The sequence below is a fragment of the Platalea leucorodia genome (assembly GCF_965183815.1).
Source record: "Platalea leucorodia genome assembly, chromosome: 4".
NCBI classification, from domain to species: domain Eukaryota; kingdom Metazoa; phylum Chordata; class Aves; order Pelecaniformes; family Threskiornithidae; genus Platalea; species Platalea leucorodia.
In genome coordinates, this window is record NC_138826.1 from 114,239,569 (window position 1) to 114,263,630 (window position 24,062).

Genomic DNA, 24,062 nt, shown 5'->3' on the forward strand with positions numbered 1-24,062 from the left:
TTTAACCAAAGCTTTAGACAGCAGTAACACATATAGTACTGTTAACTTTATGTTAGATTTTGGTTACCTTTTTACAAGTAATATGGTAAATTACACAGAATCTGGAAGATACAAATTCTCTGTAGTTCACTGAATATGGATTAAACCTAGCTCTATTGTACATTAAATTTCCCCTAAAGTTCAGTTTCCCACATATGCGCTATAAAAATCATCTCTTACTATGATAGAGAAAAATATTGAAAGATTTTTCATATCTCAAAAATACTTAAACTTAGGAATTACCCTATTTGAAAAGCCCTTCTTTTGAATTTATACCGATTCCTGCAGGTACAACCCCAATTATTCAAGTGAATTTGATTCCAAACAGCACCTAAGTCAGACAGGCTTTTGTAGAAATAATCATATGTCTCAGCAAACCTGAAGTCTTAAGATTGAAAAATCAAGGTCATGACCATGATACACACGCTATTTATCAGATATATTTCAGTCATGTATTTTGTGTAACTTCTGATTGAAAATTAACCTAAAGAATTTGTCAACACCACTGATATATCAGAATTATTAAAAAAAAAAACCACAGGAAAAAAAATAAGCGGCATACTGTAAAGTCCCGACTGAGCAAGTGTAACTATTAACCTACTAGACAGGAAATCCCAGGTTTTTTTTTTGGTTTTTGTTTTTTTTTGTTTTTTTTTTTTTTTTTTTTTTTTTTTTTTTTGAGGTGTGGGGAAAGCAGATATCAGGCCAACTGCTGTCACTGTTTCTGCTGGCTTTGGCTATCATCAAAGGTACTTGGACTTCTGACTCCACATTATTTAGTGTTATTGACTTTGTGTTGTAATGGTATGCAATAAATAAAGGTGAGGTGCTACACACATAGTAACATTTAGAAATATCAGAGTACTTCTCATCTCCAGAACTGGTATTTAAGTTTTTATACCATATTCCACCACACAATCCCTTTCAAAACACCGATGGAGTGGGGGAGGGTTCTTTGTACCTTTATTGACTGCAAGACACTAGTCCCCTTCTCCGTTTCTATTTTGCAGTTATCACATTCTATTTTCTGAATCTTCACACAGCCAGTCCCCGATGTTTTGATATCCAAATCTAGAATTAAAACAGTTTTATTAGCAACAGAATGAGAAGAGTCGGATCTATTTAACATAGTACTTGATTACTTTATATAGTAACTACATATAGTAGGGAAAAAAAGCAGCTGCTTTGTTACTAAAGAACCTTCTTGCAAAGTTTGGCCCCATATTTTCAATTGCATGACTAATCACTGTCAACAATTGACACTGAAAACTGTAAGCCTGTGAACAGCCATCCAACTTCAAGAGAGAATATTAGGAGGCAGCAGAGTGACTGTTACTGCTGGCAAGGAATCAACAGGGTGTGATCCTTTAAGTGAAGTTTTATCTTTTTTTTTTTAACCCACTCCCAAACTCCACCTCCATCTCATAGCTACCCTAGTCACCAATTATTCTATTAGCAATGCTGCTGAGACATTTGGGTACCCTGACATGGGTTTTGGGGTGGGAAGGCTGTCAGGTTGTTTGAGGCCCCACACAGAGTAATAAGATTCAACAGCAAATACATAGGTCTTCCTTAGACCTATGCTGCTTCAACTAGCAAGCAGCGTAACACAAAACCACGAGTTTGCATGCGTCATTCTTCCCTAGCCTTCTGAAACGCCTGAATTACCCCCGCCAGCATGAAGAAGCATGTTTGCCTCTAGTCTGAATCACCTCACCTTATTACTGTTCATAGGCTTCCACAAAGAAAAGTCACTAGGTCTTGTAGGTAACTCAAGGGTGTAATTTACGGGCTGGTATTTAAGTTTTTATACCATATTCCACCACACAATCCCTTTCAAAACACCGATGGAGTGGGGGAGGGTTCTTTGTACCTTTATTGACTGCAAGACACTAGTCCCCTTCTCTGTTTCTATTTTGCAGTTATCACATTCTATTTTCTGAATCTTCACACAGCCAGTCCCCAATATTTTGATATCCAAATCTAGAATCTTATTTATCAAGGGAGTAATTTATGGGCTCACAGTTCTCAAAAAGCATTTTTCTGCCACTTGAGCTCACCCCACTTCCAAGAAAGAAATACTGTGATCAAGATTTTAATCAAACTACATGTTTCTTAAATATAAGTAAACTCTAAGATAGACTTTGAGGCATGTAAAAGCACAAAACCTGGCAAACTGGGCTGGTGACTATCATCAGAGGCTCGAGGGCCAGCACCACAAGGTTTTATGTTGGTAAAGCCTAGACAGTTTCACCAGACTAAAAATATCTGAGTGGTATCTGAGCTATTTCAATTTGATTGATGCTAATCTACAGGTTCTGAAGTTGAGACCAAACTTTTCCATAAGGTTTTACTTCTCAGGGAGCAGTTGGATTGTTTAAACACAGTTCCCAGAGAGACACAAATAGAGGCACTCTCCAAATATCTATGCTTGAAACAGTATGTCCCTGCACAGCACAAACCTGGAGAGTTTAAAAAGAAAGCAATGTTATTTTTTAAATACAAGCTGTCATGCTCAAAACTGCTCATTTCACCCACTGGAAAACTGCACGGTCCTTGGGAGGATCTACATCCAAGACTTTTGCTATTTTGCTTTCTGAGAAGAGAGAGGTCCAAAAGCCATTTTGCTTGTGCAAATCTTTGAATTCAACCAGCTTGATACCCTCTTGCCCTTATTGCTTCTGTCAAAAGGGGCAAGGAAAAGGCTTAAAAGGAGTCAGTTTAGCCACGATACCAACTTAGTGAGACTTTTATAAGAATAAGGTTAATAAAAACTTCTGATCCTGCAGGGCATATTATGGCCATCGTTTGAAAGGTAGATTAGTCGTGTAATCCTAGTTGTATCAAAGATGGGTGCCAAAAGAGGACACAGAAGTCTAGGGATTCATGAGCATGCTGTTAAGAAACACCAGGGATTCCTGGAAACATACTTTGTGCCTTGATCCTCTGCAGAGTGACAGCGCTTTGCTAGCCTTGATGTACCAAAAAATTAGTGGAGAAGGAATAGAGCCCCTCTGTGTCACAAATCGTCTTCCTGAAGCAAGGATAAATGACTCCACAAAAAGGCAGCCTAAAAGCTGGATAATATTGCTAACAAAATTTCAACAAGCAAGGAGGAACAGGATACAATCTGTTTCAGTGCCAAAGCTCCAAATATAGCTAGTTTGATTCCTCCTTAGCAAGGATGAGGACTGAAGCCAACTTCAGCCACACAAACTTCAAAGAATGCATGAAGATCTTTGAGGTGCAAAGGACTTGTATTGGAAATAAAAGTACATAGGGAAAAAAATAACTTTGGTATCAGAATGTAGGCAGGGATACCCCAGAAATACCACCTTAAGCTACAGTATTTAAAAGAAGTAATTTTCCAGTCTATTTAAAAGTGACTCGGCAGCCCTGGACTACTAGAATTACTTCATGATGATCCACTTCTCTGCTCATAGAGGAAGCTTACCGGTAAGTGAGCAAGCATGTAAAATAATTCAGTCCAGGAAAAACTACTTATTGAGGGCATCAGATTATAGTATTTGCTACTCCGAGGCTGTAAGTCTGCCATACTTAGGAGCAGACCACTGATGATCTTTTTTCCAACTTATTAATATGTTAAGAGTTCAGAAAAATACATTGTTGAAAACATTCACATTTGCTTTCCACTAACATTTACGAAAAAAAAAAAGCAGTAACAAGCAGTCCCAGGAACTTAAGTTCTCCCCTCATATAAGCAGGCAGAAAAATTTTTTAAGTGATACCATAAAATTATGATTTTGGTAATTCACAGAAACATTCAAGTCCCATACATTCATTCAGTTTGCCTGGTTAGTTGCACAAGAATCTGCAGTATTTAGCCAAAAAGCTAAGTGATCTCATGGACTTAAATGAGACTAATGTGGAAGAGTTAAGTTTTCCCAATGAGAGAACTGATAATAAAAAATAAACAGCAACAACAAAAAAATTAAAAACCCATACTGGCTTACAAGTGCACCTAGACCAGGAGTGCTTGATCCTGTGCCAGAGGGGACAGAGCTTTGGTATTTTACTCCATGAAGCCTGGCCACCACTTCAACACTCATGGTTCTCCTCCTTGACTTTGGCATAGAAACCTCTGTTGTCTTCACCAGGGTATAATACGGAAAAAGCATTGGAACAGTTTGCCAAAGGAGGTTGTATAGTCTTCATTCTTGGACATTTTCAAAACCAGATGGGATAAAGCCCTGAGCAGCTTCCTCTGACCTTGGAGTTGACCCTGCTTTGAGCAGGAGGTTGAACTAGAAACTTTCTGAGGTCCCCTCCAACCCAAATTATCCTATGATTCTAACATAGGTTTTGCTTTGGTACATGCATATTAAGAACCATATGGTAAGACAGGACAGAGGAATATCAAATTCTGGTTGTGCAGGTTGGGTTTACTTCTGAGTACTCAATCACTGTACAGTAACCAGAAATCAAAGAGCTGGTTTCAGGTTTAATTAGCACATGCAGTTTGACATGCCAAGACACAGGGTTCTATGTGCTGAGCAGACTCCAAACCTACAGCCATGTGCCTACACCATCCCTGGTATAAATAGCTAACATATACATGCGACCTGAAGGAAAATAAACAAGCTAGATTAAAGAGAAATTCACTGACATCTATAATCTAGGAAGGTTAAATGTATCAGAGATGATTATCAGATTGTGTATGATATTGAAAGACTATACACAGCATAAAACTAGACACTAAGACAGAAATAGAGGATCCTTTAGGATTTGCCCTACTGGGTTGCTTACAAGTTGCCTTTGGTTTAAAATGCATACTTGAGCTCATCATCTAGCATCTTCTGCACATGCTCTTCATGGGCTAAGGAGTTTTAGCTAACTTGGAGCTTCCTGGATAAGCTCCAACCTAAACTGCAAAAGCTGTTATGAAATGCCACAACTTCCAAAACCAAGAAAGAAGCTAGAATACTGTAACGACATTCACATCAACTTCTCAACTTCTTACAGGTAAGTGACAGAAAGAGAGCTCAGATAAAACGGTCTAAACAGAACAGAGTTAACATCCTCCTCATGCATGCAAGGAAGGCCAGAGAAAAGCCAAAGTGCTTGCAGAGCAACAACAGTTTCTTTCTGGTTTGAGATGTGTTTTTACAAGGGATAAGATCTTTTGATTACGCGATGATGTTTAATGGATAGTTCTTTCCTAAATAAAGAAAAGGAACAACCCAAGCACAAACTACTACTCAGAGAACCCAAAAACCAAACCAGAGCTGAAAGGACACTTAAAGTAGAACCTCACTGGCAAGAGGCAATTCTACTTCACTGAGTACAATAAAATATTTACATTTTGGGAAATATATCTCTGGATATGCCCGGATAAGAGCATGAACAGACAATGCTAACATCATGCTAATCATGGGGTGACAAATAGCAACTAGTGGAAGGGGATTATAATCCACAGACTGTCCAGGGAACCTGAATTGCATGAGCTTACCACAAACCCCAGTGGAACAGCTTAGAAACCTACAAACTAATAAAACCCATTTCAAGAAGGAAGACTGTAAGACAGTCTGCAGGGTTGGTTGATATTCAGAATATAATAAGAATCTCAAAGACAAGACAAAAGCTAAATGATTTTTTTTTTCCATCAATTAGGATTCATTATTGAGACCTTCGGGAAGGTTCCCCACATTGAAACTCTTTATGAAGGCTAAGATTCTCCAGATCTTAATACAATAAATTCTATCGCCCGAGAGTAACCAAGTCTGGAGTAACACATAACAGTCACTCAGAGATCCTAGAGAAACTGAAATATTGAGTTACTAACAGCTACAGTGATCAGACACACCTGGTACCAGAGAAATGAAGGGTAATAGATGGGACACTGAGTGTTGGTTTGATTGTCTGTAATCCTGGGATGGACTCTGTGAATGTACTACATATGACCCAAGGTAATCTTTGCACTTGCCAAGCAGGGAAAAAAAAAATAAAGCTGTAAGAAGGTAACTGACAATCCTTAGGGAAGAGTCAAAACTACAAAAGTCTCTTGGAGAAGAACAGTCCTGCTACAGTTCAATGAAAGAGTCAATGAATATATAGGTAACAGTTGATCTGTTTAAGAGAATGAACTCGAATTTCCAGATGCCTTTGACAATATCCTTAGTCCTATACTGTCTTTTAGCTATAAACTATGTATCATCTTCAACGCTACATGAATTTGGAAATCAGCACAAATACCAAGGTTGAAAAGTTTCATCGACAACACTGAATTATTCAGACTAGTTAAAAACTCACTGATGAACTGCAGAAAGATCGTGGAATACCACATACTTGAATAATCAAATAGCAGGAAATTGAACGGGTGGTATGCCTTGTGGGACTCTTTGCCAAGAGGCAGGGAATTTGCCAGGAAGCTCTCACCCTGAAACTGTTTACATGTGTAAGCAGACACTCGGAAGAGAGACCCACTGAGGGGCTGAGCTGTATCAGGCTCAGAAAATCCCCTGAGCTGAAAACAGCTGACAGCTAAGAGAACACTTAGATGGAATATTATTTATGTTTGTCCTGTTCTTACTCTTCCCTGAGCATCTGTTTATGACTACTGCTGGAGACAGGACAGAGGGCTAGCTGGACTCATAGTACAAATCAGTATGAGAATTCTAACATAGACAAAGTAAAGCACACTGAGGGCAGGGAGGGGGAGAAGTCCCTGTAAATACAGAATGTTTATCTCTATATTAGTTGTTAGGAAACAAAAGAGTTTACCGTAAGTTTTGGTAAACATACCTAAGAAACACCCTTTCAGTTATCAATACTGTTCCAAAAAAACCAACCAACCAAACAAAAAAAAAACCCAAAAAAAACCCAAAAAACCCCCCAAAAAATACCACACAACCAAAAAAAACACCAAAAACCGAACTGAAAGTATATTAAAGTATATTATAGAGATGAGTAAGATTAGAAAATTAAAGAGAATGCTGCTGTGATAAATCCATAGCACTTCTCCATTTTGAATGATATACAGTTCAGCTCCTTCTAAATGAAAACAAGACGACAAAAAAACAAATACAAAAAAACAACATAGCAGAAGGTAAGAGAAGATAAAAGGTGCAAAATGTCTTTGCTGTAAGGGTTTGGAAAAATGGTAACCAGGAGAATACAACACCATGCTCTACAAAAGTCATAGATAACACGTATGAAGCTTAAGTAGAATGAGATTATTCACCATTTCTCTACCACGACTGCAGCAGAGCTTCAAATGAAACAAAGCAGCAGTCTTGAACAACCACTTGAAGCAAACCAAAGGACTGGGTTTTTTGTACACTGAAAAGTTTTTCCAGCATGGTGAAACTTATTCTGCACTGTATAGGCACCTGCACAAATCCATAGGAAAAAAAGACATATCAATGACAAAATACAATTCTCTCTGGGTCAAGTGCTCCCTAAACCTTAGCTCACCAAGGGGAATTATCCTAGCAAGCTTGCCCTTTTCCTCTCCCCTACACTTAGAGCCACTATCAGTATTTCAGTCCAGCACAGACTTTTATTGGTTTCAGACACTACAGCTGCTCTCCCAAATTGTTTATAGGTTCCGCACCAGAAACCCTGCACAGGTTTTTGCCCTGTGCCCACAATGATAACGCAAGACTTGTACTAGACAAGGGAGCCCTTCTTGGCATTTCATCTGTGTTGTTACCTTCCAGACTTTTTTGATCCCTGTGGATGGCCACTCAGCATAACAACCACTGATGGAGCTGGCAGGTCTAACAAGCCTACTGGGAACAACACTTGAACTGCAGGGGTGCGTAGCACATACTGAGAACTGCTGCCTCCCAGCTGAGCTGCAGTTATGTCTTTTCTGGAACACCAGCTGTCAGAGCTAAAATAAAAGCGTACATAGCAACTACCACTTAATAGCACAAGTTGCAACATTAACTGCTGCTGACAAAAAGGTCAACAGCAAGTCATGTATCCAGACACCTAAGTCAGGAAACACAGAAAAAAATGGGACGCTTTGAATCTCCTTAATGAGAGGGGGCGTGATGCCGTTTCCCAATATCCGCTGCCGGCAGCGCTTCCAGCCGGAGCGGCCGCAGGAGCAGGGCCAGCGGGGTCCCCGGCGCGCCCCGCCGGCGGGAGCCACCCCGGCCCCGCCGGGCCCCGTGCGCCAGCGGGCCGGAGGGAGAGGGCTGGCAGCCGGGCCTCCCGCCGCCCCTCCCGCTTCACCCACCGAACTTCACGGGCGTCCTGACGTCCACGGCGGCCTTGCTGTCCACGCCGTCCGCGACGATCGCCATCTGCTGCAGCGCCTCGTCGTACTCCACCCGGACGCGGTCCTGCTGCCGGCCGCGGGGCGGGGGGCTGCCGCCGGCGCCGCTGACGGCGACCAGAACGCGGTCGGCGCCCGGGTAGCGCTCCGGGTCCAGCGGGCGCACGCTCACCTGGCAGGGCAGCCGCACCCGCAGCCGCCCCCGCGGGCTGACCGCCAGCGCCCACTCCTGAAGGGGCCTGCGGCCGCCGGCCTCGGCGGAGCCGCTACAGCCGCGGCGGGGGACGGCCGGCCCCCACCACCCGCCGGCCGCCCGCACCGCCAGAGGCCCCCAGCGCGGGGGCAGCGCCCTCATGCCGCCCGGCGGGGCCGCCGGCCCCGGGAGCCGCGGCCGAAGCCCCCTGAGGAGAGGAGAGGAGAGGAGAGGAGAGGAGAGGAGAGGCGGGACGGGGAGCGGCTGCTGGCGGCGGACGGCCGTTACCCCCGCCCGGTCACGTGACGCGGCTGCACGCGGGGAGCGGCACCGGGGCGGCTGGTAAACAGGCGGCGGCCGCTGGCGCGCGCCCCGTGAACGGCCGGCGCCAGCCCCGCCCGCTCGCCGAGGAGGCCGATGGGAGTCGTAGTTCGCCAGCGCGCGGAAGGAACTACACTCGTCCTCATCGGCCTATCAGCGACAGGAGGAGGCGGGGCACTTCCGTGGTCTGCTTCTATTGGGCAGCGGGGCGGGATGCTGGAGCCAATCAGAGGCGAGGGTGAGGGCCGGCTGAGGCAGGCCGGCGCGGGCGCGGCGGCGTCGCCATAGGAACGGGGGACGCCGCTCGGCGAGGCGGGGCCGGCCGCGGCCGCACAGGTGGGCTCCTGCGGCGGGCCGGGGCCGGGGCCGGGGCCGGGGCCGGGGCCGGGGCCGGGGCCGGGGCCGGCAAAACCGTGGCTCCGACGTAGAAGCGGGAAGCGAGTCCAGCGGCGCCGGGCCTCGGGGCCGCCCGAGTCCTGTCTGAGGAGTGCCGGGTGAGCCGGGGCCCACCTCCCCGCCCGCGTCCCTGGGTGCCGGGGGCCTTCCCCCGGCTGGTCTCGGGCATCTCCTGCGTGAGAAAACGAGGTACCTCAGGGCGTGAGGGCCGGTTCCGTGGTCCCCTTGGGCTGCTGGTGGTGCAGCCAAGCGTTAGTCTCCGACGGGAGAGCCGTGCTGGCTGGGTTTCAGCAGCCACAGGATTTAACACCTGCAAGGAGGAGGCAGGGAAACAGAGAGGAACGGGATGGGGGAAATGGCGGGGCTTTGGGTGGCAGCCTGGTCTTTGTTACACTTAAGCCTACAGTGAGGCTGCGTGTGTTGAAATGTCCTCGGTCAGAGGATAAAGAAGCAGTTTGGCAGATGTGCTGGAAAAACAGTTTTTTTCAAAAGTAGTATTGCGGAGCTCCAAAATTGCTGTCTGTCAAGAAGGCTTGGTTAACATGTTATTTGTTGTGACTGCTTTTTAGCAGTTAACATACAGCCTAGCAGTTCTAAAGCAGGCCAAATAAATATTTTCCTGAGTTCTGTACAAATATGTCACGAGACAATTGTCCTTATAGGGCTTACAAACAAGTGGGGAACTACTGATTTAAGTTAAAAAAGAGTTTTATTGGCTTCATAGCCCACATTATCATTGTATAATAATGAAAAAAAATGTGGTGGGGCTTGTGGGCATAGATGATGTAGAGTCAGGGGCTGCATTCTTGTCATAGATGTAGTTTACTCCTAGTAATGAGAATGAAACATGCATAGAAAAGTGCATTGTCATAGCTACATTGCAACACAAGAAATAATGAAATCTGGGGCTGTTACTTTATTGATTTGCTTCCTTTTGCATTCCGTGTGTTGTTTTTCTTCTTTTCCAAAAATAACCATGCAAGCCATGTGATACAATATTTGGTCATCAAGCTCTTTTCACCTTATTAGCCTCATTTCCATTTTTATCACTGTCTGGCATTGATTATTTTTTAATCTGAAATGAGGTCTGAGTGTCCAAGAGGAAAGAAGATGGCCCTAGCTTTTTGGCCCATCTGTAGTTTTCACTGTGGAAAGTTTAATAAAGATTCATATTCATCAGTAAAGCCCTTCAAGTTAAATTATTTCATTGGTTTACATTGTTCAGTCTCAAATATCATTAGATGAAACACAAAAAGGGCCAGCCTGCCATATGACAGTTTAGTATAGAAAAATAGAATTCTAGAAAGACAAAAATGTGTCCAGAAATATCTTGGAACGTGACAGGGGATAGAAGTGATTTTTGTCAAGTCTTCAGAAATAGTTGATTTTGGGAAAAAATACTACAAAATTCTCACTCTTGAGACCAAATACCAAATTTAACTGTTTCCCTGACAAATTATCTAACATTTACAGACCCGTAAGAAGTGTGGTGCAATGTGCTGTAATTCCGCTAGATGACAGCCAATTCAACAAATCACTCTATTAACCGACTATTCAAAGGGAATCCCAACTTTGGTTATGTGGGCCTTACCACTGCCACCCCTTTCGCCCAGAAGTCAGTGCTGCCGTTCCTTAGCCTCGTCTCCTGCCTCCTCTTAAACGTTACCGCGGCTTTCCCACTGCCCCCTTTTTCTCCAGTGTCTCGGTATTTGACGCTCCTCGTGTAGGCAGAGGTTTGTCAGGTTGGGCTCCGTACTATGCTATGCATCATCTTTAATATTGTCAAGTTTTGCATAATTGAGAACTTTGGTCAAGAAACCATTCAAAGATACTTAAGCCTTAGCTATGTATATATGTCACTGTTCTGTGTTGGTTTTTTTCATTAGATACCGTCTAAGCATATTTATATGGTTAAAAATACTGAAGAAAACAAATAAAAAGTAATTGCTAGGAAGTTCTTCTTTCTCCATACGTACATAACCTCATGTTTTTAATGTTTTACTTATGCCATCTATATTTTGGCTATAATATTGATGCAGTTTCATTTTCATGCTCTTGATTGAATTCCAGCTGATCCCATATCAGCTGGTATGGCATGTAGCAGAGTCCAACAGTAAAATTAGATTTGTTTTCATCTTTAATTTTCTGACTTGTCACTTGCAGGAAAAGAAAACTATATCAAATTTATAAATGAAGACTTAATTAGAGCTCCAATTTCAAGATGCCTGTGTGATTCCTTAATGATTCTTACTAGCCATTTTGCCAGATATTTACTTAAAGTGTTGTTGTAAGCTGAAGAATATTCGGTATTTCATACAAAAGATAACAAAAACTAGACCTTATATAGTGTTATAAAGTAGATTTTAAAGCCAAAGAATTATTAGAGGTGCTTTTAGGCAAAGGTGAGAGAGAGATTTCAGGGGAAGAGGAATTCAATAAAAAAGGATATACAGGATAGGCTGTAGAAGGAATACATTTTTCTAACTTTTATATTTGGAATTAATCACAGAATAAGATCAGACTGCTTCAGGTACCACAGTGTATAAACTTAGTCTGCCTGAGTGGGATCAAGTTCACCTGTTTGCTATAACTGTAATGAAGAAATAATACGACTTCACTGTTCAGCAAAATGGGGCTGCCCTGCAGGAGTGTTCTTGCTGGGGTTACGCTCATGCTGAGGCTCCTACCTGCAGATGCAAGAACACTTCTTTTCAAGTTAACATCCAGCATTTGGGCAAGGTTCACCACACGCAGGGCTAGCTACTTATCCATGTTCCTCCATATCATGAGGCTTAAGAATTTTGTAGTCAGGATATTTTCCCAAGTTTATTAAAAATTCTCACGTGTTTCTATTATGAAATATCTGTATTACACTATTTTAGTTCCTTTATTTGTATTTTGTAATTTGTATTTTTTCAGTGATGTATTTCTGAGCTGCTTCCTTGAGCCTTCTTAGTTCTCAAGGCGTGTCTAGGTTTCAGTGGGTAGGCAAAGCATGTTTTGTTTGTTTTCCCCTCGGTATTTTAGTGTCTGTGTAGTGATGGTAACCATTTCTTCTCAGGGATGGCAGAGAGAGGCAGTCTCCAAAGCACACAATGGTTTGGATTTCAGAGATTTTTTGTTTGTCACGCTACCAGAAATCTTCTGAGGAAATTAAGTTCCTCATGGAAACCATGTGAAAAGGGAAGTGGCCAATCTTACCATTCAAATTCCCCCTATCTTAGCCATGTCTAATTAGAACTCCAGCAGATAAAGTCTGTGTGTGGCTCAGGGTGATTCCATCCCAAATAGCAGAGACTTGAAAACAAGGGGAAACAACAGAAATTATAACAAAAGTTGTAAAGCAGCTTAGGTATGCGGTGTGCTCTCATTTCCCCCAAGTAGTTGTCTATGAGGTTGTACAGTCTAATCAAACAATCCGTTCTGAATTACATGCATATTATAATGCCTTATTGTACATGATGTAATTTTAATTTTAATGATTATTTAATGTTGGCATAGCTTTGTCGTTTAAAGACACATCCCTTCATGCTGTAGCACAGGCTGTGCCCAGCAGCTGGCTGTGGAAGGAGATCTATGTCTATGGCCTCAGCGCAACTTAATGTGAATTTACACCTATTTGTTTAAACTGGGCTAAACCTTAGACTTGTGTCGTATTAAACAAAACAATGTCCAACAATGTTGGAGCATTTACCTGTCAGTCTACATCAATTTAACTAACCCAGCTTTAACTGAAACAGATCAGATTCGTGTGACAATAAAGAATGAGGGATGGAATATATTAAGAAATTGATAATTTCCATCAGGAAGGAAAGTAGCACACATATCAATGTATAATGTACCATCTGTAAATCCAGTTGTGAACTTGCATGCAATACTAGTAATTAGCTACTTCCATAATTATTTCCCACTGGAGTTAGTCAGACTACTTACACAAATAACTGCTCATTGTTTTAATTGACTTCACAGACTTCCCAGTCTGGCCTGATGTTATCAGACTGAAATTATAAATTACTTGGAATGTACATGCATACAAAGGTTTTAATAAAATAATTGAAAAGACATTATTTTAACACAGACTCTTCAACATACAATAGTTTTTGCCCCCAGCAATAGCAGTGTAAATAGTTTAATATTATGCTAACAATGCATTCATACCTTTAATTCTGTAACAATGGCAGAGAAAAATAACGTGCTTAATGATTTTTTTTCCCTTTCTGCTTAAAATTAAAAAAGCATGTTCAAGTTGGGCTTGAAGAGTAGAACTGTGTGACTGGTATCAAATTTTACTGACACTTTTCTGAACCTAAATCTTTTTCTAATTATTGGCTCGGTACTGGGGCCAGTCCTGTTCAATATCTTTATCAATGATCTGAATGAGGAGATTGAGGACAGCCTCAGCGAGTTTGCAGATGACACCAAGTTGGGCAGGAGTGTTGATCTGCTGGAGGGTAGGAAGGCCCTACAGAGGGACCTGGACAGGCTGGATCAATGGGCCAGGGCCAACTGTATGAGGTTCAACAAGGCTCAGTGCTGGGTCCTGCACTTGGGTCACAACAACCCCATGCAGTGCTACAGGCTGGGGGAGGAGTGGCTGGAGAGCTGCCTGGAGGAAAAGGAGCTGGGGGTGTTGGTCAACAGCCAGCTGAACATGAGCCAGCAGTGTGCTGAGGTGGCCAAGAAGGCCAATGGCATCCTGGCCTGTATCAAGAACAGTGTGGCCAGCAGGACCAGGGAGGTGATAGTGCCCCTGTACTCAGCACTGGTGAGGCCGCACCTCGAGTACTGTGTTCAGTTTTGGGCCCCTCACTACAAGAAGGACATTGAGGTGCTGGAGCGTGTCCAGAGAAGGGCAACGCAGCTGGTGAAGGGTCTAGAGCACAAGTCTTATGAGGAGCGGCTGAGGGAGCTGGGGTTGTTTAGCCTGGAGAAGAGGAGGCTGAGGGGAGACCTTATTGCTCTCTACAACTACCTGAAAGGAGGTTGTAGCCAGGTGGGGGTCGGTCTCTTCTCCCAAGTAACAAGCGATGGGATGAGAAGAAATGGCCTCAAGCTACGCCAGGGGAAGTTTAGGTTGGATAGTAGGAAAAATTTCTTCACCAAAAGGGCAGTCAGGCACTGGAACAGGCTGCCCAGGGAAGTGGTTGAGTCCCCATCCCTGGAGGTATTTAAAAGATGGGTAGATGTGGTGCTTAGGGCCATGGTTTAGTGGTGGCCTTGGCCGTGCTGGTTAACGGTTGGACTTGATGATCTTAAAGGTCTTTTCCAACCTTAATGATTCTATGATTCTAATTTTATAAATGCAAGGCATTAAGATGAAGTTTAAATGGGTTCATCAGTATATGTTAGTGAATTCGATCACTTGAAGTGCAGTTCCCTCAATAGAGATTGTTATCAATTTTGTGTCTTCTTAATTAGTCTAGTTGATGCATTTTCATACATGGAGCTGCATCTCTTCAGGTTCATAATGAAATTTTACTACTTTTTGCATCTGTTACTCTGGAGAAAATCAATGCAGCTGTCACCTTTCTGGATTCTGCACTGACTTGTGTATGAACATTGCTATTTGCTAGACAGATACCGAAGTAAAGATGCTGGCATTAGTCTTGGGAATCTGAGTTCAGACTTTTATTATTATTGCTGTCCTAAAGCTGTTTCACAAGACAGTTCTCAGCCTGATTTGACCAAGGTTCCAAAACAGACTTGTAATTCCCTTTCTCTGCAATTCTGTGTGTTGGATCAAGGCTGTAATATTATTTGCAGTTCTACAGTTTAAAAACATCCATATTTGTTGAACTATTCTGTAAATTTAGAAATCATGCCAACTTTTATTGCTATTTGAATTAGACTGTTTATTTATCAGATATTGGAAAAATACAAATTTTCCACTTTGCTTTTTGAACTTTATATATCCAATTTTGTATAAGCTGAATTTTAAATTTAATTATGTAGTAGGTAATTGAAGAATGCTAAACTTAATTTAGCTTATTTTAATGTCCCTTTATCGTGGTTTAACCCCAGCCGTCAACTAAGCAACACACAGCTGCTCGCTTATACCCATAATCGTACATATCTTTTGTTACAGTCTGTCCCCTTTCCTCTTAAAAAGGAGCGGAGACTAGCATTTATCACACTAGCTAAGGCTGTCTAATTGTTTTCCTCTGTCTCAGCTGTCTATAGTTATGTCCTAACATAATATTATAAACTTTTCAGATTCAGAAGATTGTTTTTGTTCTCTCCCTGCCCAGCAAATTGGAGTCTTGGCGAGGACTCTTTTGTACTACCACACTGCAAGGAAATACATTTTTTGACTGGCGTCAACTCTATGTTTCACATACAAGTATCGACAAAAATGCCTACACCCATGAAGCTCTCAGGTTTTGGCATTGTTCTGCTTAGAGTTTCTGCCACTGTGCTTTTCCCTCTGTCTAAATTCTTCCCATATGTTTAGAGGAACAAATAAAACAGCAGCCATAAACATGAAATGCATATGCTGAAATATTCAGCAGTTCTTTATAGATGAAAAATTGCTCTCTGTTTATAAATGTGTGTACATGTTTATGTACAGTATTACAGAGTTTATTTCTTGGCCTCTATGATGGTTACAGTTGTTTCACAATGTTTTGACTCCTCCAGGAGGGATCATGAAATTGCTTTTTTTTCCATAAGCAAATGCAGCCGCTGAAATCTCTCTAAAAGTCAAAATGTTCCTGAAGGAATTCCAAACAGCACTGAAGAAAGTCATAAACTTGCCAGTTTAAATTTCACTACCTTTATAGACAAGTGACTTTTCAAGAGGTGGATACACATAACACAACATTTTCATATCCATTTTCCCACCACAATTATAAAAATAAATTATCTTTTTCTTAACTCTCAGCTTTCTGGCTTTGGAATACAAAGTTGCTCTGGTTGTTTCATTGGAGAAATCTGGTGTATACTATTGAAATATTCTCAAAATTTCATCTCGGTTTTATTACAGTTTTAATTTTGGGTGTCCTTGATTTATAATAAAAACTCTCTTTTAAAAGAGAAAGGTCTCCCACATGAAAGGCTGAATAACGTCAAGACTGACTAATTTGAAGTGGGTTCTGCATCTTTGGCATCTGATAACGGGTTTTATAATGATTTTGTCCTACAGCAGAATACAACATTCTCTGCATAATAGTTATTCTGCATAATAATTAATCTAGAAAGATCTGCTGGTGTCAGGTGAACACTTGCAGAAGTTGGCAATCATCTTTCTCCCAAAGTCTTGAACTAAAATACTGTGATACTGATGTGTCCATTCATTTAGTCTACAGCCAGCTTCAGTGAACTTGTGAATGAATTCTTGAATTCCTCCATGTATGCCTCAAATCTGCTTTCTGCTGTGCTTTACTGTGCAAATACTCTACTGCTCCCCTATCTCACTATGTCATGGCAAGATTTCTGTGTGCCTCAGAAGTCCTTCTTCCCCTCTCTTCCCCTCTGTAAGATGCTTATTGCCTCTCTTTAGTCATCCCATCTCTCTTATATTTCTCCTGAAATGTTTGTGTCTCATTTCATGCTGCCTCCTTGCAAAAGGTCAATATTTTAAAGCTCTTTGAATATACAGAGCTCTTAAGATACTGTTATGCCAGAAGATGTTTTTGGCAGCTATTAATTGGCATTTGATGTAATGACAAGTACCGACTTGATGGACATTGCTGTCTTATCAGGGTACCAGGAGCATTGTATCCCTTTGTATTCCACCTCCCATTTCCCTCTTCCCTCTCAGCATTTTCACACACATCAGACAGTTCTGATGATTGATGCCTGGGAACATAATTCTCAAGTGCTAGACCAAGGTAGTAAACAAAAAGGGAAGTTACATGAAGTTATAGTAACTTGATGACATTAGGTCTCATCTTGCTCAGAAATCATTAACAAATGTCCTTGATCTAGCTGTTCCTAATGCAAGAATCTTAGAGATTTCGTTTCCTAAATGAGAGCTATGAAAGTGGGATTTTCTCAAATATAATTGTAGGAAAGTTATCTTTTCCAACAACCCTACTTGTTCCAAGTTTCTTTTATTTCTCTCTCTGTATATTTATTAAAAAACTCTGTTACCTAATTTGAAAAAAAGCTTTCTTCAGGATAAGGCTTATACCAAGCTACAATTATAAAATTTGGATTTTAGCCTCTTTTAAAGCTCCTTCTTTTGAGGAAGAAAAAAGGGATCCCCACACTGTGCTAGGGATCAAAATACAGATTGAGTCCTGTGAGTTTTAGTATTACTCTTGAATTAGTTCACTTGGATATTTTTCAGGGTCATATTATTTTAGCAGAGGTCACAGATGTCACCTGGTACATAAGCGAAATGTTAGTACTACATAGGAGCTCTGACATGAGGAGATCTCGGAATAATTATTTTTTCCAGTATTTTTCTACCTCCTATTCTCAGATTTTATATCATGTTTTCTCATTTTATATGGTTTCGGGGCTTATTTGTTGGGTTTGGTTTTGGTTTTGGTTTTTGGTTTGTTTTTTTTAAGTATGGCCATGCAATAGCTTACAGACATGAATAATGATATTACACAAGTTAGACCAGTTCTTGTCCTCAAGATCTCTATGTTCTGTGAAGGAGTTCATTTTCTATGTAATTACTGCCTGCAAGGTCAAGGGACACCGTGAAGGGTGGGCTTATGTTGGATGGAGAGAAGGGGAAACACGTTCTTGGATTAGTCTTATGGAAAAGACAGAGAAAAGTTCATAGCAGTTATACCTGTAGGAGTCCCATCCACTTGGGGATTTCCTTTATAAGGACCTGCCTGAAGGCAACGGCTGGACTCCCCAGTTTAAGACATTTTCAAAACTGAGCTGGTCAAAGCCCTAAGCAAGACAATGTAGTTTTGAAGTTAGCCCTGCTTTGAGCAGGAGATTGGACTAGATGACCCCAGAGGCCTTTTCCAGCCTAAACCTGTTACTCAATGCCCGTTCTTTAAGAAATATTGTTTTGCATGTTGTTTAGCATTCATGCGATGGTAACATAGCCAACTATTAGAAGATTTTAAAAATACTCAACCAATGATAGAGTGATAGTGCAGCGTCTTACAAGTCTTCCATGAAGTTGTAACTGTAGACCCACCTAGTTTGCTCACGTTGTGACTTTTGTTGTTTGAACGTGGGTCTCACGTGTCGATGTTGTGTTCCTTACACTACGCGTTCATCTTGCACAGTCATCTAATTAACTGTATTTTGGTATTTTTGTTACTTCCTAGAACTTCAAACAATGAGTCAGGCTGGTGAAGAAAGTTCCAGTTCCAGTGACACAGAATTGGAAATCAAGAAGGAGCAACCTATCTGTGCTCTAGCTCCAACAGTTTATAGCCGAGATGAGGGGTCCACTGATGTAACAGCAAGTCCTGCATTTCAGTGTTTAGATGAGGTACCATGTACCCCAGCTTTCTCTATAACAGTGCATATTGTGTCCAAATCAATTAATCTGAAATGTATATTTTGTTGTTAGTAATTGAAGGTTGTTACCATAGGCTATCTGTAGATTCCCTATTTCTTCTCTGATTTTTTTTCTAAGTGGTAAGAACATTTTGTGAAGCAGAAACATACATGGGGCATATTTTTGCTGGGGATGGTGTGTGTAAGAGACAACCACATTTTTTCAGTGAGCATGGCCTTAAGGGGAATGAGAATAGAGAGGTCTTGTTTTTTGCAGTATTCTAGTTACAGAGGTAATTGCATCATGATTTCTAGAAAGGATCAATAGCTGCAGGAAAAATCCAAGGTAAGTGGCTCCTGAGGCACTAACAACTGATCATAATAGAAGAAACCTTTTGGAACTCAGTTTCTTTTGCAGAATTTTCTGTGTTAAGGAAACTTTTAGAATACTTGAAATATTTTAGAATTTAAGATATCAAATACATATCAAATGGAATCCTAAAAATGTAATGCCAGAAGACACATTAAGAGATCATCTAATCCAAAATTTACACTGAAGTAGAGTCTCTGCAGATATTTGTCTAATTTGTTCTTTAAAACTTTAATTGATGGAGATAGCTCTTTGGGTATCCTTTTCCAGCATTTCATCATTGCTAGAGTTTTAAAAAAAGAAGATTTTCCTAAATCCCGGTTTAAATTTCCTTTGGAGTGAATAATGCAGCTTTCTTCTTGCCTTTCCCACAGTGGCAATGGAGAGCAATCAATTTCTGCCCTCTTTATAATAAAAATATACATCTCTCTTACATCTTAAACAGGCTTCACATTTTCCTTAAAGTTCTTACATTAAGTTGCTTTACCTTGGGCTCTTTCCAGCTTGGATCTGTCAGATTGGTTTGCCAGCCCAAGTCTCTCTTTCTGCCTTGGACCTAAGGTCAGTAGAAAGTAGGGGGCAAGAATTTGTAGTGAAGAGGAAAATAGGACTGCCCCTTTCCTATCTTGCTATTAGATCGTACTGAACATAGCATGAAGCTGCACAGTCAATCTCTCTCTAATCTCTTGTGCATTCAAGTGAAGTATACAGGAGAGAGAGAGATTTTCACTTTCAGTCCAGTGCCAGTATATGGTGAGCCAACAGCTTCCAATATTGTTGTAGCACAAAACCCCTTTCTTCTCAGTCCAAGGCAGCTGCAAAAGTCCAGGACATCTCAGTTCTCAAAGAGAGTTGACCTCTTACCTTACAGAAATCCTCCTGTCTACTGAAAGTATGGAAACTGCACTTTGGGGAGTATTTTATTTTCCAGCTACTCCCATATTTTTTCTATAGATTTTCAGATGTGGTAGAATTTTTGCTATGTCAACAAGAAGCGTATGCCTAGTACAAGATATCTTTACCCCCCGACCCTTCCCCAAATAAAATAAAACTAAATAGTGTAACATTCTAAAATATATCCTACCTTTCTGCTTTGTTTTCCTTATTTTTAATCATGGTGAAAGCTTATTTTTCTAGACTTATTCTAAAAAATGATCAGATCATTTGGCTGATTTTTTTCTCCAAAAAATCCTAAGAGGTTTTTCTGCATGTGAAATTTAAGGCCAACTTGTTTAACACTGATAACATTGTAAACCATTAATAGGAAATATAGGATAACCTTAGTATTAGAAGTTGTTCCCAACTCAGGAAAAAAACATGCAGTGGAAAACCGCGGTAAGCAATTTGCATAAGATTTCATAAATGAGGTCTTTCGGTCATTTAGTCAATTTTTAAAGGGAACTATGACTCACTTATTCTTACCATAGTTTTTAACAGTTCGTACTTGTGCTTTATGGGTCAATTTGGCTTTTCATCACTTATTCACATTTCTTCTCTTCCACTGACGTGTTTGTTTTCCTTTGTTGAACTTTATATACAATTCAGAGATAAATATATTAATTCAGTCACCATAGAGGTTGTTGCATTGACACTGGCTTCAGCTTCTTGGAATAGCTTTCAGAATTTTTCCACAGAAGCAGAATTGCATCATATTACCTCTGGTTCACTGGCTAGTCATTTATGCCTGCACAGCAGCAAATACTTGTCAGAAGGGACACCTTTTGATATGATAAGATTTATTTGAGAACAGATATATCCCTTCTAGCAGTAAACCTTCCAGTCCAGCCAGTTTTATTTTTCTCATGTAAACAGCAGATAGTCAAACATATGAATAGCAAGAAGTCAAACATGCACACTCTCTCTCCTGCATTTTTAATAACACATAGTAGCATTGTTTAGGCTTGTGGGTTAGGTAAAAATATTAAAAACTGGACAGAGGTTTGAAGAAAAGCCGCTCAGTCCATCATGACTTGCTTTTCACCAACAGTTTTTATTTATTAACAAGTTGACATCAGCCTAACTCACTGCTTCCACTGCTGTTGGTTAGAGGGCTGTCATGCATTCACAAAATCAACTTTCCACTTCTTTTAGCCTTTGTTATTATGTCCTTGAAATAAAGACCTTTTCTCTAACACTTTTAATTTAACTTCTTGACTTCTGAATCTTTCCTCATATCCTGTTTTCTTCTAGTGTACACCATCAGAAATAAATCAATCTGCATCATGTTAATAACTTTCATGGACAACTACATCGTCTAGTACTCATGTGATGAAATAAAGATATTACTTGGATAAATGCTACATTAAGATGCAATAAATTTTGCTATTTTCATTTTGAATTTAGTGCATTATAGACCATGTATATGTAACTTGATGCTTAAAAGGCAGCAAAAAATGTATTGAATTTTATGTAATGTACATTGTCTAAAATTTCAAGAGCTATTGATTTTATAAAATTAATATTTTACTAGTAGCTAGCTTCAGCAAAATGGTCTCTAATTTATACTCATCCTTTGCATGCAAATTTATGATTTTTTTGCAACAGATTGTAATTTAATATATTTTACCTCTCCCTTTATCCTTGTATTATCCTTGTTACAACATTGCTATTACTGCTTAAGCAGCACAGGACATACTGAAATTGCCATTTGAATACAGAAAGCAACAGAACATGGCATGAAACTGGACTAAATGCTCAAAATGACAAGATTAGGCAGAATGAAAATAAGAAAGACCGATTAACAAATTGCCTCCTGCACACTCTCATAATTTTTGTCCCTGTAATTTTTGCCCTTCCCTGCACTGTATAGTAGCATTTTTTCCCTCTGGACACTCAAGTTGTTCTTTCCTTTCCTTTCCTCCACCTGATCTGGGCTTTCCCATTTTAATGGGAACATAAATAAATAAAGCATCAGTTGTCATAAGGATGCTGTTGATGTTTAGTTTGTAATCTATTATAGTCTCCAAATCCTTTTCTATTGCTTAATTTTTGTTTTGTTACCAAATCACAATTAATCCCAGACACAAAAAAGACCCTGCTCTATATGTCTTTCGAATTTGATAATGAATCATTGGCATCTACGCTCCAGGAACAGTTTTCCATCCACTTTTATCTTTGCTAAATTTCAAAGATTTAATAAAGTTGATGAATTGCTCACAAAATACTGGTTCATCTTTTTGATTTAAGAGAGTATCCAAAAACTAGTATTCTTCAGGTTCTTTCAGTTAGAGGAGTTATCAGTCATGGAGCCTAGTATCTTTTAATTCTGTTTAGTTAATTCTGTTTATTTATAAATTAGGTACAAGCGCTTCTTTTTCTGAAAAAAAAAAAAAAGGGAGAAATCAAATGGTGGGAGGGTAGCTTCTCCCAGTTTGAGGTCTTTTTCAGTTAGTATTATATTAGTAGTTCTTGTTAGGCTTTACTCAAGAGTGATGTCTTTCAGCTTTTATATGCTGTGCTTTTCCTTTCTCTTCCTTTGTTGGTATGTTCTTGGGTTGGAAAGATAGTTGTTCGTTCACTCAAATGTATATATCTATTTTTAAAACAATACCAGAAAAACGATTCTGCAACATTTATCTTGCATGTGTTTGTAGTGGACACTATGAGAGAGCTATTCATTCCATAAAAGAGTGTCCTTGTGAATGAAAAGTGCTTTACCACAATAATCCCTTTCTGCTACTGAATGCCATCCATTTATGTGCTAAATCTAAACCTGCAGAAGCATAAACTCCTTTGGGAGATTTCTCTGATTGGTCTAATGCAGACTGTTACACTCTATATCCTATAAAGATGAAATGGACTGTGCTCCCATCTGATACCGGCACCAAATCTTTCATTTGCGCTGCTTTTTTTTGATGGAAATTGTCACTGTCATGCTACGTTTCTTTTTGCTGGTGTCCAAGCATCCTATTGCCACCATCCATCAGGAAGCAGAAAGAACCTTTCGTGAATGTTTTTCATGACTATTTTGAAACTTGGAGTCTTTCAGAGATTAATGAACTTCTCACCCCTGACTGCTAAAAGTGGTTGAACTGCTAATAAAGATGTTGACCAAAATCCTGGTCCTACTGGAAACAGAGCAAAATATCCATTTTTACCAAAAAATGAACAGTATAGTGACAGAGAGTTCTCAAGCAAATTTTGCTTCTACTGATCTGATGCTGATTCATATGGATCTGCTAGCTGGAAGAGCTTTAAAGTCATGGAATGATGCATATGTTCAGAGTTTGAATGTGGTTTAAGGGGGGGAAGGTACTTTTCATTTTTCTCTTTTCTCATCTGTGCTGCAGGAAAGAAGAGAAAGTCACATAAAGGTTGGCTACAGCTTTCAAATATAAAAACTAAGAATCAGTATTTCATATATTTCTTCAATGGCATTCCGACATCTAACAATGCCACTCTAGAAAATATACCCTTTTCCAATTTCTTTCGCTAACAAGCTGGTTTTTAATTCTCTGCTAACTTAGGTTAAATGGTAGGTGTAAACAACTTTCCTTTTTTAAAAAAAAAAAAGTGAATACCTCTTTAAATGAAAAATTTCCTAGAAAAGCTAGCTCGGTAGACTAAGATAGAAATTTTATTTTTTTTATATGAGCACCAATTTAATTTCTGTTCACCTACACATACTGTAGTATGCTTTCTACTGTTATGTAGATGATGTTATGATAATCGTATATTTTTGCATGGTAACCATAGCAGTGGATGATTGCTTTCTGTACTCTCCAAACATGTATGCACTCTATCAAAGATGTAAAAATCTTAACAGAGCTGTTGAATGCAAACAACATTTTCAAACTTAAGCTGATCCTGGCACACTCCACATTATAGGCTTCAAAGGCTCCTGGCACAACACAAAAGCTGTATAAATATGTTGGCACAGACAGCAAAGACAGATGTTGCCTCCACCTCCAGCCATAGGAATTTGTCTGCTAATTGAAGAAACCTTTTCAACTTTGTTGATATGGTCACCTCGGGAGTTAGCTAAGGATGGTAATGTGTCTGTAAGCTGGAGTCTGGGGTTTTTTTGCAACAGCTTTCAGCAAGCAAGCAATAGTTTGCATAGTGAACGTTAAACCGATCAG

The 24,062-nt window shown here is 40.3% G+C and overlaps 2 protein-coding genes across 6 annotated transcripts in view; one reads left to right on the forward strand and one right to left on the reverse strand.

Annotated features, from left to right (window-relative positions):
- The window catches only part of FAM185A (family with sequence similarity 185 member A), a 49,614-nt gene extending 40,838 nt beyond the window's left edge, over positions 1-8,776 (reverse strand). For 2 of the 5 annotated variants that reach the window (XM_082311344.1, XM_082311340.1), the window contains exons 1-2: positions 8,246-8,773; positions 1,001-1,110 (exon numbers count right to left, since the gene is read on the reverse strand). In XM_082311344.1, the coding sequence (XP_082167470.1) occupies positions 1,001-1,110; positions 8,246-8,639 (504 nt within the window). In that variant the 5' untranslated portion in view covers positions 8,640-8,773. Of the gene's footprint in view, positions 1-1,000; positions 1,111-8,245 lie in introns of all 5 variants that reach the window. The other 3 variants (XM_082311343.1, XM_082311341.1, XM_082311342.1) reach the window with 2 other exon arrangements.
- Positions 8,777-9,053: 277 nt separating this feature from the next.
- Positions 9,054-24,062, forward strand: part of CCDC146 (coiled-coil domain containing 146) — a gene marked incomplete at its 3' end in the record, with an annotated part of 83,304 nt that continues 68,295 nt past the window's right edge. The window contains 2 exon segments of the mRNA XM_082310991.1: positions 9,054-9,134; positions 18,437-18,603. Coding sequence (XP_082167117.1) covers positions 18,448-18,603 — 156 coding nt within the window. The 5' untranslated portion in view covers positions 9,054-9,134; positions 18,437-18,447.